Genomic DNA, 12,765 nt, shown 5'->3' on the forward strand with positions numbered 1-12,765 from the left:
GGTAGTTTAGAAGTTAAAAGAATTTTTATTTTTTGTGCTTGTAAGCAGCTTAGCTGTCTGGCTATTATAAGAAAGGGCGTATAAAGAAGACTTTATTTAGAGCTTTGTTTGTTTTACATAAAGACCACTATCTGTGTACCAGATTGTGGTCTGCTTGTGTTTTTTTTGCCAGAAATCGCCTAATTTAAGAGGTATACACCATACCGTCAGTTGTGTTGTACTGTATATTGAGGGTTCTTTTTGGCATAGATTGCAGTTTTTGGAACAATGCACTCATGAAATGATCGGGAAGATTTTTTTAAAGGTTATTTTTTTGTGGACAAAAAAACTTAAAGAAAAAATGTAGCCATTTGGTGTGGGTAAGCAGTTCTATGAAGACCGAAGGCAGGAAGAGACTGTAAATTATGTTCAATTCCTAGCAGTCCTCAAAAACTTGCTACAGTCTATTAAAACCCTCACATCACTATACAACAATCATTTATATTAAACATCAAAAGAAACTTATCACTTATTGTATAATTGCAGAAAATCTACCAAATTATCCAGCAAATCTGTTTGTGGCAGGTGCACTGGAATTTTAAGGGAAGATGCGAACTAGATAAAGTCCTTCTGCTCCTCAACATTTGTCAGAAACAAGGTTGATCAACAGGTCAATCATGTGTGGCCACTGTGTACACGTGCGCTGTTGCTGAAAGGGTATGAATACAAGCTGCACATCTGTGGTGTATGCTTTGTCTTGTTGGTTTTATATTCTTTCCTTCTTTGGAGCCTGGACAAGCATGTATGTTCCATAAGAGGCCAGCAGCCATATCGCCCTGCAGCTCACAACTGGCAACCCACTGAAGCTAAGCAGGTGTGAGCCTGGTCAGTACCTGGATGGGAGACCTCTGGGGGAAAACTAAGGTTGCTGCTGGAAGAGGTGTTAGTGGGGCCAGCAGGGGGCGCTCACCCTGCGGCCCATGTGGGTCCTAATGCCCCAGTATAGTGACGGGGACACTATACTGTAAACAGGCGCCGTCCTTCGGATGAGACGTAAAACCGAGGTCCTGACTCTCTGTGGTCATTAAAAATCCCAGGGCGTTTCTCGAAAAGAGTAGGGGTGTAACCCTGATGTCCTGGCCACATTTCCCATTGGCCCTTACCAAACATGGCCTCCTAATAATCCCCATCTATGAATTAGCTTCATTAATCTGCTCTCCTCCCCACTGATAGCTGATGTGTGGTGAGCATTCTGGCGCACTATGGCTGCCATCCCATCATCCAGGTGGATGCTGCACATTGGTGGTGGCGGAGGGGAGTCCCCATTACCTGTAAAGCGCTTTGAGTGGAGTGTCCAGAAAAGCGCTATATAAGTGTAAGCAATTATTATTATTATTATTATTATTATTATTATAAATGTTCAGTGGGCAAAGTCTGGCGAGCATGGTACTCATGAGATTGTGGCACTAATTTCACCTTGTAAGAATGCGGTGACGCAAACGGCACGCAGTTGTGCGTTATCCTGACTTGACAGCATTCCAGAAGGATCAGCTCGCGCAAAGCCCAGCAAGTTAAGCTCCAGAGTTGTTCACTGTGGTACCATGCAATCAGGTTGCCACATATCTGCCCACACCATCACACATGGGTCTCTTGTACGCAGAACTTGGCAAATCCTTCTGTATTTCCTCATGCCCATTGTGCTGCTCGACACACAACCTGACTCATTTTTTAAAGAGGAGTTTGCTTCATTGCTGAAAGTCCACTTGAGGTTTTGCCCCAAATATGCCAATGGCACAACATAGTTGTTTCATTGAGAAGCAGGGCATAGCGGAACCTTCCTGTATTGTTTGTCCGTTTTCACAGGTCTGTTCATGATTTTAATAGCCTTACCTGTACCACATCAGGTCATTAACTAATGAGGTGATTTACTGTAAGTGCTTATTCAACAGTTAAAATCACCATATCACAGCTAGTCACGAGATATCAATCAAAATGATGCCAGCAGCATTTAGTTAATAACCCGAAACCATCTACTTTTGACTTTTGAAGTATTTTGACAATGAGTGTCGGAGAACTATGAAGAATTGAGACTATGGGATATGATGGTTCTTGCAGTCCATTTAATTACAGAAGAATGTGTATTTTATGTATGTCACCTATTACAATATACTATTTCCTAAGGACAAACCTAAAAATGCTATTGCACTATATGATTTTTATGCTATATATTTAAACTGAATACACATCCTAACTTTTTAGATCCTACAGTGTTACCCACCTAACCACTAATTCTTATTTTGTTTTTATTCCTAGTGAATAACCCAATTCCATCAAACTTGAAGTCTGAAGCAAAAAAGGCTGCCAAAATACTCAGAGAATTCACAGAGATTTCTAGCAGAACTGGCCCTGACAAACTCATACCTGGTAGGAACAAATCTTTTTTTAATGTCAGAAATATTTTCCAAAGAGGATAACCTTTGTGAATTATGGAAATTGAGGCCAAAAACTTCTTACATCAAACACATAAACAAGTTTATTAATGCATGTTGTTAGATATATTGCCTTATAGTGTGATATTTTAATTTTCTGAGAACAGGGAATGATCTTTATTTTATTTAGCATTTTTCTATACAGAAGACAATAATCTGAAGTCTTTTGCTAGTATTTTTTACATACTTAATTTAAATTAAGTACACTAAGATAAAGAAGAGAAGCATAACTTATTTAACTTATTTTTTTTGTAGGAATCTTATTTATCTCAAACCAATTTTTTAACCATTTTTTAATGTCTAAACAGTCACAGTTAAACAAGCATTCCTACATCAAATGGAAATGCATGTACTGTGCACATCCCACAATAAACTCAAGTTTTCAATAGATGCTGTTCCTCACTAAGTACTGAAAATTTGGAAAACGCTTGTGCATACAGATAGACATTTCTACAAAATGACTGAAAATGTCAAATTAATTCCACTTCATTTGCCACTGGTTTGTCTTCCTAGTGCTTCAATATGACTTGCGTATCTTTTATAATAGAGATCTTATTACTTGACCCTCAGATTTTCTGTGAATATAGTATGGGACTATACCAAGCATAATAACTTGTTTTATAACCGGTATCTCTAGCAGAACATGAGCAGCAATAGCTATTCAACAGTATCTCTGCAGGTTTTGCTGACATTTAACATTTTTACCCATTAAAGTCTTCAGTTTCAGCATTCAACATTTGATTAAAAATATGCACTTTAAAAATGTATTGTTTGTAATTAACCCAAACGAAACATCATTGGAAGGAGTCTCTGGATGTGTATGAAGTACAGTACTTTTTGTTCCATCTTCTTTGTGTTCCTTGTAGAGTTTCATTTCTTTCCCCATGTCCTTTCAGCTCATGTGATCGCCAAAGCTCAAGGTCTTGCCATCATATCAGTGATAAAAGCTGGGTTTATGATCACCGCTCGTGGAGGAAGTGGGATTGTAGTGGCCCGTCTTCCAGATGGACGTGAGTTTAACGTTTTTCACTCAATGCTTCTAATCCTCTCCTATTCCAGTAGGTTTCATTGTTTATGTAGGCAGATTTAGACCCACTTTCTAAAAATTACAATTTGAAGAACAACTGTCTTGAATCATCTGGGTTACACTCATATAAGGGTGCTTTTCCCCGATTATTTGGAATTTGCTTGCTGTAAGGTGACTTTTTTTTAATTTTCATCTTTACCTTTCAAGTTGGATATTGCCAACGCCTCCACCACAATGTAGAAATCCACTTTGTCCAATGCTCTCTTACAAGGTGACTCGTACTAGTCTTGATCTTAATGTGAAGGGATCATTATCAGGTACTGGGTATAACTATTTTTTTGCATTGTGGAGGGAGACGAAGAAGATTTCATTAAAAAAAAATAAACATGAAAGAAGAATAAGCTTCAAGTCGACCCCTAAAACCCCAAAAATCATATGCAGTTATGTTAGTGTTATATAAAGGTAGGATTGGGGTTGGCTTTAGAGGTTAAATAAGCATGGCAGGGTACGCCATGATAGGACACCAGTCCATCACAGAGCAGACGCACAGATGCGCACACACACTCACAAACAGGGGCAGTTTTCCCATATTAACCTACAGTGTGTTTTTGAACTGTGGGAGGAAACCAGAGCATCTGTAAAGGAAGCCAATATGAACAAGAGGAGAACATGCAAACTCAATGCAATGTGTGCCACAGGACACCAGGGCTGAAAGGCTACTATGCTAACCTCTGTGCCATTGTGCCATCCTCTTAGGTAATATCTTAAAAATAAAATTACAAAAATACAATTTTAGAAACGGCAAGTACACAAGATGCGAAACGCAAAAAAAAAAATATTTCGAGAACATGTACAGCTGGGATGAGTTTCCGAGCCAAAAACACTCCACCCAGTTTTCTCCATTCAGTTTCTCACACTGACATGCCTGAATACACTCTGAGGTAGACACAAATGTTCGAAAATAAAACTGTTTTAATTAAATCCTTATTTTTTTTTATTTATTACTGTAGGATCCCAAGTATGTCCACACCCTAAACTGATACATAAACGAGGGAATCATTGCTTTCTACAGTATATCAAAATGCATCCAAATACAAACATGAATGAAAACGTCTGTCTGGATGGTCAAATATGAAAACGCAGCTCATTGCATCTTTCTTAAAGTCCTTTTGGTGTCCAATACAATAAACTGTAGGTTTCAGCTCATTAACTAGAAAACCAAGTGATGAGGATTGCATGCAATGGCGGAACATGCTCACACTGGTTTCAGACCACTCGTGACCCTACCATGGCGTGCAGTGTTGGTCCCATGACCCTGGCTTTCTCATCCAGAAAGTCCAGTCTTTAAAGTTGACAAGTATGTCTTCCACTCGGTCTGGGGCTGCTTATCTGTTTAGGTAACACTGAGCTGCTAAGACACTATCAACATCTCACACCCCCTCCCCCTCCCTGTCTAGTAGTTCAAATAAATCAGATGCTGCTTGGGATAAAGGAAAATCGCCAACCTTTACATCCATAATCGGCACATAATATTGCAAATCAAAGGGCAAGAAAGGCATTAAAATCTCAGATAAGAAATTTAATGTACATGTTAATACATTAATTGACTTTTTTGCACAGCTTTTATTTAATGTGGGTTACCATAGGATTGAGCTGTTTAGGCTGAAGGCATGTATCCTTTTTTTTTTAAATGTCCTCTTGCTCTCGGTGGGTGTATAACATTAGGGTTAAGATAGGGGGTAGTAATAGAAAACAAATAAAATATATGGAACCCCAAAAACTCTTTGTAGATTATGAGATACTTCTGAAAAATAGTTTATTTTTCAGTTGGTTGATCAATTACTTTATCTAGTCAATGCGAGGATGTAACAGATGTCTCAAAAAAATATTATCTAATTAAGGTAGATAATGTTCAAATTCTGCAACGCTGTAAGCGGTCTTATTTAGAGCATCTCGTCCATCTCTGGTCACAGTACTTATTTTGGCTCCCCTTATTAGATTCTGCTTGTGTTTCTCTCACAGCACTGCTTGACAGTGAGAAAAGTCAACTGAAAAATACTTTGTTAGTCTCCTTCTTTCAGACCTGCAGCAATAAAACAAATAACCTAAATGCAACAGTTTAATCTTGGTGGATTAAAAAAAAGAAATCTTGGCCATAGTTGGCTACCGTTAATAAGGTCATATAACAAGCATCTCTGACTCATAGCAATGCTTTTTATAGCACAAGGATGAATTTTTAGTGGTTCAAATAGGTTTGCTGACATCAGAATGCTTCATAACATTGATAGGATAATTAACAGCTGAATAAATCTGGTAATATCACCAGTATGAAAAAACAATTAGAAAACAGAAGTGCCCAGAACAGCTTTTCCTTGAAAACATTTGACATTCAGTTTGAATTTGAAAAAGATTTAACATCTGGACACTGCAGCCTTTAATTATTTCAACTACCATATGCATTTTAGAATTAAAATGTGTTGTGGATTGTCAAGAATCCTAACAAAAGTTTTTAGTTACCTTGGGTCACGAAGCGAGAACTTGAAACAACAGTAAGATATAAGCTGTTGTTTTTCTTAAGAACCTTTAATTGAGGTAACCTGCTACTGAAGTACATGCAAAAAGATTTTAAACTAGTAAATTTCTCATTACCATTCCACCCACCACAAGAATAGAATTTTATTAATAAAGGCTTTGAAGTTAAAAACAAGGAGATACACTGCAGAAGAAATTAATGATTCTCCACATAAATTAACAACCTCCTTTACTCTGGGCACAAAATTATCATAAGGACTGTGTCCCCTTTGGTAATATGTGAATGATGTTCTTTGCTTTCTTCTCTGAATCATATACAGTTACTTATGATTTGTTAGCACTGAACTAATTGCAGATCAAACTCAGTACCTACTAAAGTACAGCTTTCCCGAACCACATAGTAGGCTAGACTGAGTTATAGGGAAACTGTGGAATAACCCATTCTGTTCTCCTTGTAGACGTGTTGTATTTAGTTTCATTTATGGAACACAAAAAAAAAAGTTCATATTCTAACCGCCTCAGCCAATGTAGGGTTGCAGGGGCCATATCCTGGCAAGAAGGAGGCTCCAAGTAGATCCGGCCCAGGATGGGGTACCAGTCCATCTTGGAGCCCACACAGACATGGACACTCAGACAAGGGCAAAATGTTTCCAGAAGCCAGTTAACCTCCCGGCATTGTTTTTGGACTGTGGGAGAAAACCGGAGCTCCCGGAGGAAACCCACACGAACACGACGAGTACAAACTCCACGCAGATAGCACTTCTAGGTTCACAACTGAACCCAGGGCTCCAGCACGGTGAGATAGCCATGCTAACCACTGCGCCACCATGCCACCCTGTAAAAAATATTTTTCAAAATAATTATTAATGTACAAGGTATGCTTTAAAACCACTACTTCTCCCCCCCCTTTAATGTTCTTACTTTTGACCTTTTTACCCATGTTGTATTTGTGTACTTTAAAGGGTATTTATTTATTTTTTTCTTGCGTTAGGGTGGTCAGCTCCTTCTGCGATCGGCATTGCAGGTCTTGGTGGTGGATTTGAAATTGGTGTGGAGGTAGGTTGCTTTGTTGCTTGAATTGTTTTCTAATCTAAAGGGAGAAAAAGGTGTCAGATGGTAAAAGTAAACACACCTTTCTGTTCTTAAGAGCTTTTAAAACTTTTAATTTTTATCACTTTCTTTAGAACTGAAGAATGTAGTGTAGCGTAATACCCCTTGATAATGGGCTGTTCAATCCATGGAACAGATGTCTGAGTTCTGGGGTCTGGTCTTTAAAATTGTAAATGAGTTTTAAAAAATAATTTTAACATCACTGCTGATGATTTTTAGAGAAACCCAAAGCATTGGTGACGGTTGACATTGCCTCACATGCAGTAGCTGTAAAACAGTCTCCTTATAATTTTTAAAAGCCGACTTGCAGTTTTTATAGTACTTTAAGACAATGGAATAATGTACTGTATCTCCTAGATGAATTTTTCATTTCACAAGTGAATAGGAAAATATTGCCTACTCTTAGCAATACATCATTACTGTTACGTCCCAGTGTGTGGTCTGTGTGTTTTTGTTATGTTCCACACTGCTGACCTTTGATTGTTCTCCCTCCCCCATTGGTCCATCATCACACCACTGTTTCAGTATGATGTCATCATCAATCAGCTTCTCAGCCAATCAGAGTGCATCTTATTCAGTATATAACATGGAGGTTTTCAGAAGGAAGGGGCCTTTCGTTTGACTTTGGCCCCGCTCGGCTTTGGTTTTCGCTTCACTTTTGATTTTGCTTCAGCTTTGTTGATTTGTTTTGGCGCGTGCGCGCGTGCGCATAGCTTTGGCTTTGTAGTTTTGTTGGTTTCTTTGTCCTTTCGTTTGTTTGTGTTATCCTTATTTTGCCATAACCTTGCCCAAACTTGTTATTGTATCAACCTCTGTGTTCTTTTGTACCTGGTTACTTGTGTCTACTCTTGTTTGTATTCATAGTTCACTCGTGTATTTGTGTGAACTTTTGTGTATAAGGTTAGTTTAATTTGTTGGGTACATTTTGCACACACGTAGTTGATTTTGTATTAGTAACACTAGTTTAGTACGGGTGAGTGCCGTTTGTCTTGTATGGTTTTGGGTAGTCAGTGGAGGTTAGCTAGGGTGTTGAAGATGCCAAAGACCGTGTGTTTCGGGTTTTCTTTTGTAGTCAGGTTAGCTTTCCCTCACTTTTCTAGCCAGCTCCATTTTGTTTATTTTCTTTTCTTTGGCACCACTCTAGTACTCTTACCCTGTGTGTTATCATGTCTTATTTCATACCAGTCACTTATTCAACTTAAAATCATCACTTTTTGCACCAACCCTTGTTATCACACTTCCTAGTCCCTCACTAGAACCCACCTGCTTCCAAAAACTATCCTAAATGTTACACCTTTACCCCTTGACACTTGGGGTCGTAACAATTACAATAGGAGAGACATCTTCTGTCTGAAGATCTTACAATCCAGGAAATCAGAAATGTCCTAATAAGTATGACAACAAGCTCTTATCCATAATGACGTGTGGTACTCTTTTCACTGCTCAGATTACCAGGATAAAATCCGGTTTCAAGTTGTTTGGAAGGGGGAGCTCTTCCAAAGTGCATGTTTTGATGATGCTGATAATGATGACGATGAATGATGATTTTCTCTTCTTCTCTCGCTGTTCTGTCTCCTTTCTCTGGATTTCTGTTTCTGTATGTACAGTATGTTATGGTCCATTCCTGTGGCAGGCGCTTTAATGAGCTCACTGCAAATGGCTCGGTCGCTGTTGGATGTTTATCCTTTAATATGGGGGTCTTAATAATTTACTGTAAATTTTTAGGACACCTTTGATATGGATTGCCTCCTGGCCCAAGAACAGCAACAAAAATAGTAAATAATACCGACTGCTCCAAACCTTCTGATTAAGGGAATCAACCTAGAAAGTGCAAATGTTGCTAACCTTTCTCAAACTCGGCTGCATCCTTCCCTTCCCAGTCACAACAATATGCCTGGGTAGTTCCATTCTTGCATTTGGTCATATTTAAAATAAAAACATACTTTCCAAACAACCTAGGGATTTCAAGTGACTGTAAGTCTAGGGACACATTCAATTTAAGTACATTTCAGAGTGTAAAAGTCAGGAGTTATTACAGATCCCTTTGAACTAATAACTCCATGAAGTCTGACCTATTGAACTTGCCAAAATCAGTATTTAATCATCATCATTTTTGCCCAGGCTTTATTGCAGTCACTTTCAATTCTTGCCTATTCTTGGGGTGTTCTGACTTCAAGTTTTTCTTCCCCTTATAAAATGCATCTTGTTTTGGATTTAAAACTAGAGACTGACTTGGTCAATGTAAGGTTTTCTTTTTTCACCTGATTAACTTTTTGGTTGCATTAGCTGTACGTTTTGGGTCATTGTCATGCTGCATGGTGATGAGCTGTGAAAGAATTTTCAGCTGCTTGCAACTTTTCAACCTTGTTATAAAAGTATTCTCACTCATCTTCGTGCATCCTAGCAAATTCTCATATTGTGGAGTAGGCTGTGTATTTCTGCTGAATGAGTAGTCTGTGAAATATGGGTTTTGATACCTTTGATACTCCTGCACTCGGTGCTTGTTGGTTATATGACAGTAGTTTTAGTGTTCTCATTGAGAGCCTTAATACATTTTTCTATTGTCAACGTATGTTTTTCTTTGCTGACCCAGTCATGGATGATAATTACAACTGTTTTTCTTTTCAAAAGTATAGTACAAAATACTGATTTTGGAGTTTTTCTTTCAGCTTCAGAATTGCCTACTTTTAGTTTAGGTTTTCATTTTTACTTTCAATTACAGACTCCAGAGTTTTCAGTCATAGCGGCAAATAATTAATCGATAGATTTTATAGGATGCTCGCAGCTCTTTTATGACACCAGGCCATCCACAGACACCTGTCAGCTCACTATCCCAGTAACTTTTCTCCTTCATAATAAAGAGATTCATCCACTATGAAGTTCTTCAGTTAAACCAAAAGGTTAGAATTGAATAGATTTTATTAAATATAAAATAATTAGGAGTTGTACTTATCAGTTATCTTTTTTCTATGAGAAAAGATTAATTCATAGTGAAAATCCCATTTTATGCTTTAATGTTCCAACACTTTTGGAGGGCACTGCAACTGGTAATATGACCTGAACAAGGTTAAACATTGGCCTCGGTTCACTAATTTTAGCTGTGCTTATGCTACATGATTAAAATAAGTATTCCCTGACAGTAGTACTGATGTTAAGAGTGATTCATTAAAATAATATGATTATTTCACTTTATGCTTCTGACAATATATTGTTCCCTTATGATATTTCTAACTCAATTCCCATTGGTTTAAATATTTTTGATAATTTTGTACATTTTCTGGGTATAAGAATTTCATTAAATCTTTGTTTTTCCTTGTATATGTATTAAATTGTGATTTTTATCTTAAATATTTTCTTCACAAAGAAACACATTGGGCCCTACGGTATATTCAAAACACCTATGTTTCCTGTAACCTTAAAAAGTAATGGGAATTATAGTATTTACTGCAGTTATTTTGAATGTCCCCTTCTGCTAAAATCTCCTCACCTAAGTAAAGGTGACAACTGGGATAGCTGGCTCTCTCTGTGATTTGAGTTTTCATGTAATCAATGTCACTTAAATCTAGGTCATGTGTAATTTGGATTATTTAGCAGGAGACAAACCTAACAGCTTTATTAAATGTGAATTGTAAGTGTTGATTGTTATAATATAAAAGTTTTAACTTTGAGCAGAATGAAAACAGATGGAGAAATTACTGAAAATTATATTCATTGTGATAAATAGCAGTCAGATATTTCAGTTGGCGTACCAGCATAATGAATCGGAATGATTACTGATAAATAGAAAAGTTCAGATAATTAACGACATGATCTCATCCAAGCTCCAATAGTAACAGCTTGGTAAATTATCTATTTGTTCACACTGAAACTCAATTTGTGTTTTATGAGTCATAAACATACCACATGAAACAAAGGACTGCTAAATATCTTTAAAGCCTCCCATAAAACCGACTACTGTGTCAGTAAAGTAGGTGTCCTCAATGACAAAACTGTAGAATTTCTGTTTTGCCCCAAGCGTTTAATTTGTTTCAAAACATTTGGTTGGTTTTTGTTTGTTTTTTTCCCCAGAGGTGTGGTTTTGTCAAACTTCTTTGAACTGATATATACAACTTACAATTTAAAAGTCTTCTTTTTAAGTTGGAAAATAGTTACGTTATTCAAATTGTCTATATAGAGAGCTGTTCCAGTGCCTTATACTGTAACTCCTGTACGCAATTTTTGCGGCTGAATTGATGTGAAAAAATGTATAATAAATATGGGGGGGGGGGGGGTATAAAGAACTCTTACTGACATCATTGCACAACAGATGGCATATAATGCCCTCCACAAGTATTTATACCCTTGATAAGTTTGGTATACCTTTTGATAAATTGGAGCACAACACATCACCTATCAGATTTATGCATTGGATAATGTGGCCAGGACAGGCTCTGGGTTGCCATGACCCTTACAGAGAATGAGAGGCTTTCTGAGAATGGATGGATGAAGGAAATAGGAATCGATGGCAATAATAATAGTTTTGCGGGTCCTCTGTGACATGATGCCAGCAGTGTTACCAGGCAAAGAGTCTGTTGAATGGTAACCATCCCACAGGTGGATTATCTGAATCTGATTATGATATTGCTGCCTTGTGACATGATGGCAGAGACTTCCTGTCCGTAAGTAGTGCTCATGGCGTCTAGTGATATACTAGCAACTTTCTCTGACCCCATTCCTTTTGTGCATGAATATACTGGACAAACTCTTGAGGAAAAAAGGCCTCCTATTTATATATTGTTACATACTTATGAAATAACAAAGATGGAAGGAAAAAAAACTTTCTCAAAACATATGACCTCTCGTAATATCGTGCTTGAACACGTTAATCATACCCAACTATTGTAGGTAAATCATTTGCTTTGATTTACTTTTTTTTAAGTATGTACTTTTGGAATGCCGGTCAGTTTTGGTGGTATACACTATTTTGGCGGTTAATTGGTAGGTTGAAAGAAACTCCCAATTAAGTGTTCACAGTTCTGGAAGAAAGTATAAACAGAATTTGTTCAGCATTTTATTATAATGCAAAAAGTGTTAAGCTTATTGGTGGTGAGGCGTTGTCAAGTGGGGATGGACAGTCAGTTTGCCCAGAATTTCAATAAAGCCTAAAGGCTAAATAGGCATAGATAGTGTTTTAAGCATTGAAGCCTTACTATAAATTGAATTTAAAATGACTTTATTTACATTTGTGTAATAATGTACAATGATATCCAATTTGCTCAATTATCTTGATAATTTTGTCTACCAGTAACACTGGAGAAAAGAATGAAAATGTTATTGCAGTAATTGTGCTGGCTGTTGTTGTTGTTAACTTGTGTATGTAAATCTGAATTTCCCCAGTGAGCCAGAAATGGAGTTATGATAAATGTGAATGAGACTGACCGTTTTATAACCAGGTCTAACACGCTTTATGACATTCTAAGTCCTCTCAGTATCTCATTTCCCTCCAGCTGCTTATTTGTGGAAGAAAAACGTACATGCAGTTAATTGCTGTGTTTTCAATTTTTCCCTGTTTAAGCTTCTTTCCAGTACCTTGTCCAATTTCATGCTGAATGTAAAGTAGATGAAGCTGTGCTGCAGGTCTTTTATTTT

The 12,765-nt window shown here is 37.4% G+C and overlaps 1 protein-coding gene across 1 annotated transcript in view; it reads left to right on the forward strand.

Moving 5' to 3' along the window:
- sh3yl1 (SH3 and SYLF domain containing 1) overlaps positions 1 to 12,765 on the forward strand; it is a 56,889-nt gene that overhangs the window by 14,836 nt on the left and 29,288 nt on the right. The window contains exons 2-4 of the mRNA XM_088906654.1: positions 2,293 to 2,403; positions 3,365 to 3,478; positions 7,019 to 7,083. Of these exons, the coding sequence (XP_088762780.1) occupies positions 2,293 to 2,403; positions 3,365 to 3,478; positions 7,019 to 7,083 (290 nt within the window). The remainder of the gene's footprint in view (positions 1 to 2,292; positions 2,404 to 3,364; positions 3,479 to 7,018; positions 7,084 to 12,765) is intronic.

Source organism: Atractosteus spatula, chromosome 2 (assembly GCF_055471065.1).
Source record: "Atractosteus spatula isolate fAtrSpa1 chromosome 2, fAtrSpa1.hap1, whole genome shotgun sequence".
In the NCBI taxonomy this organism is placed as follows: Eukaryota; Metazoa; Chordata; class Actinopteri; order Semionotiformes; family Lepisosteidae; genus Atractosteus; species Atractosteus spatula.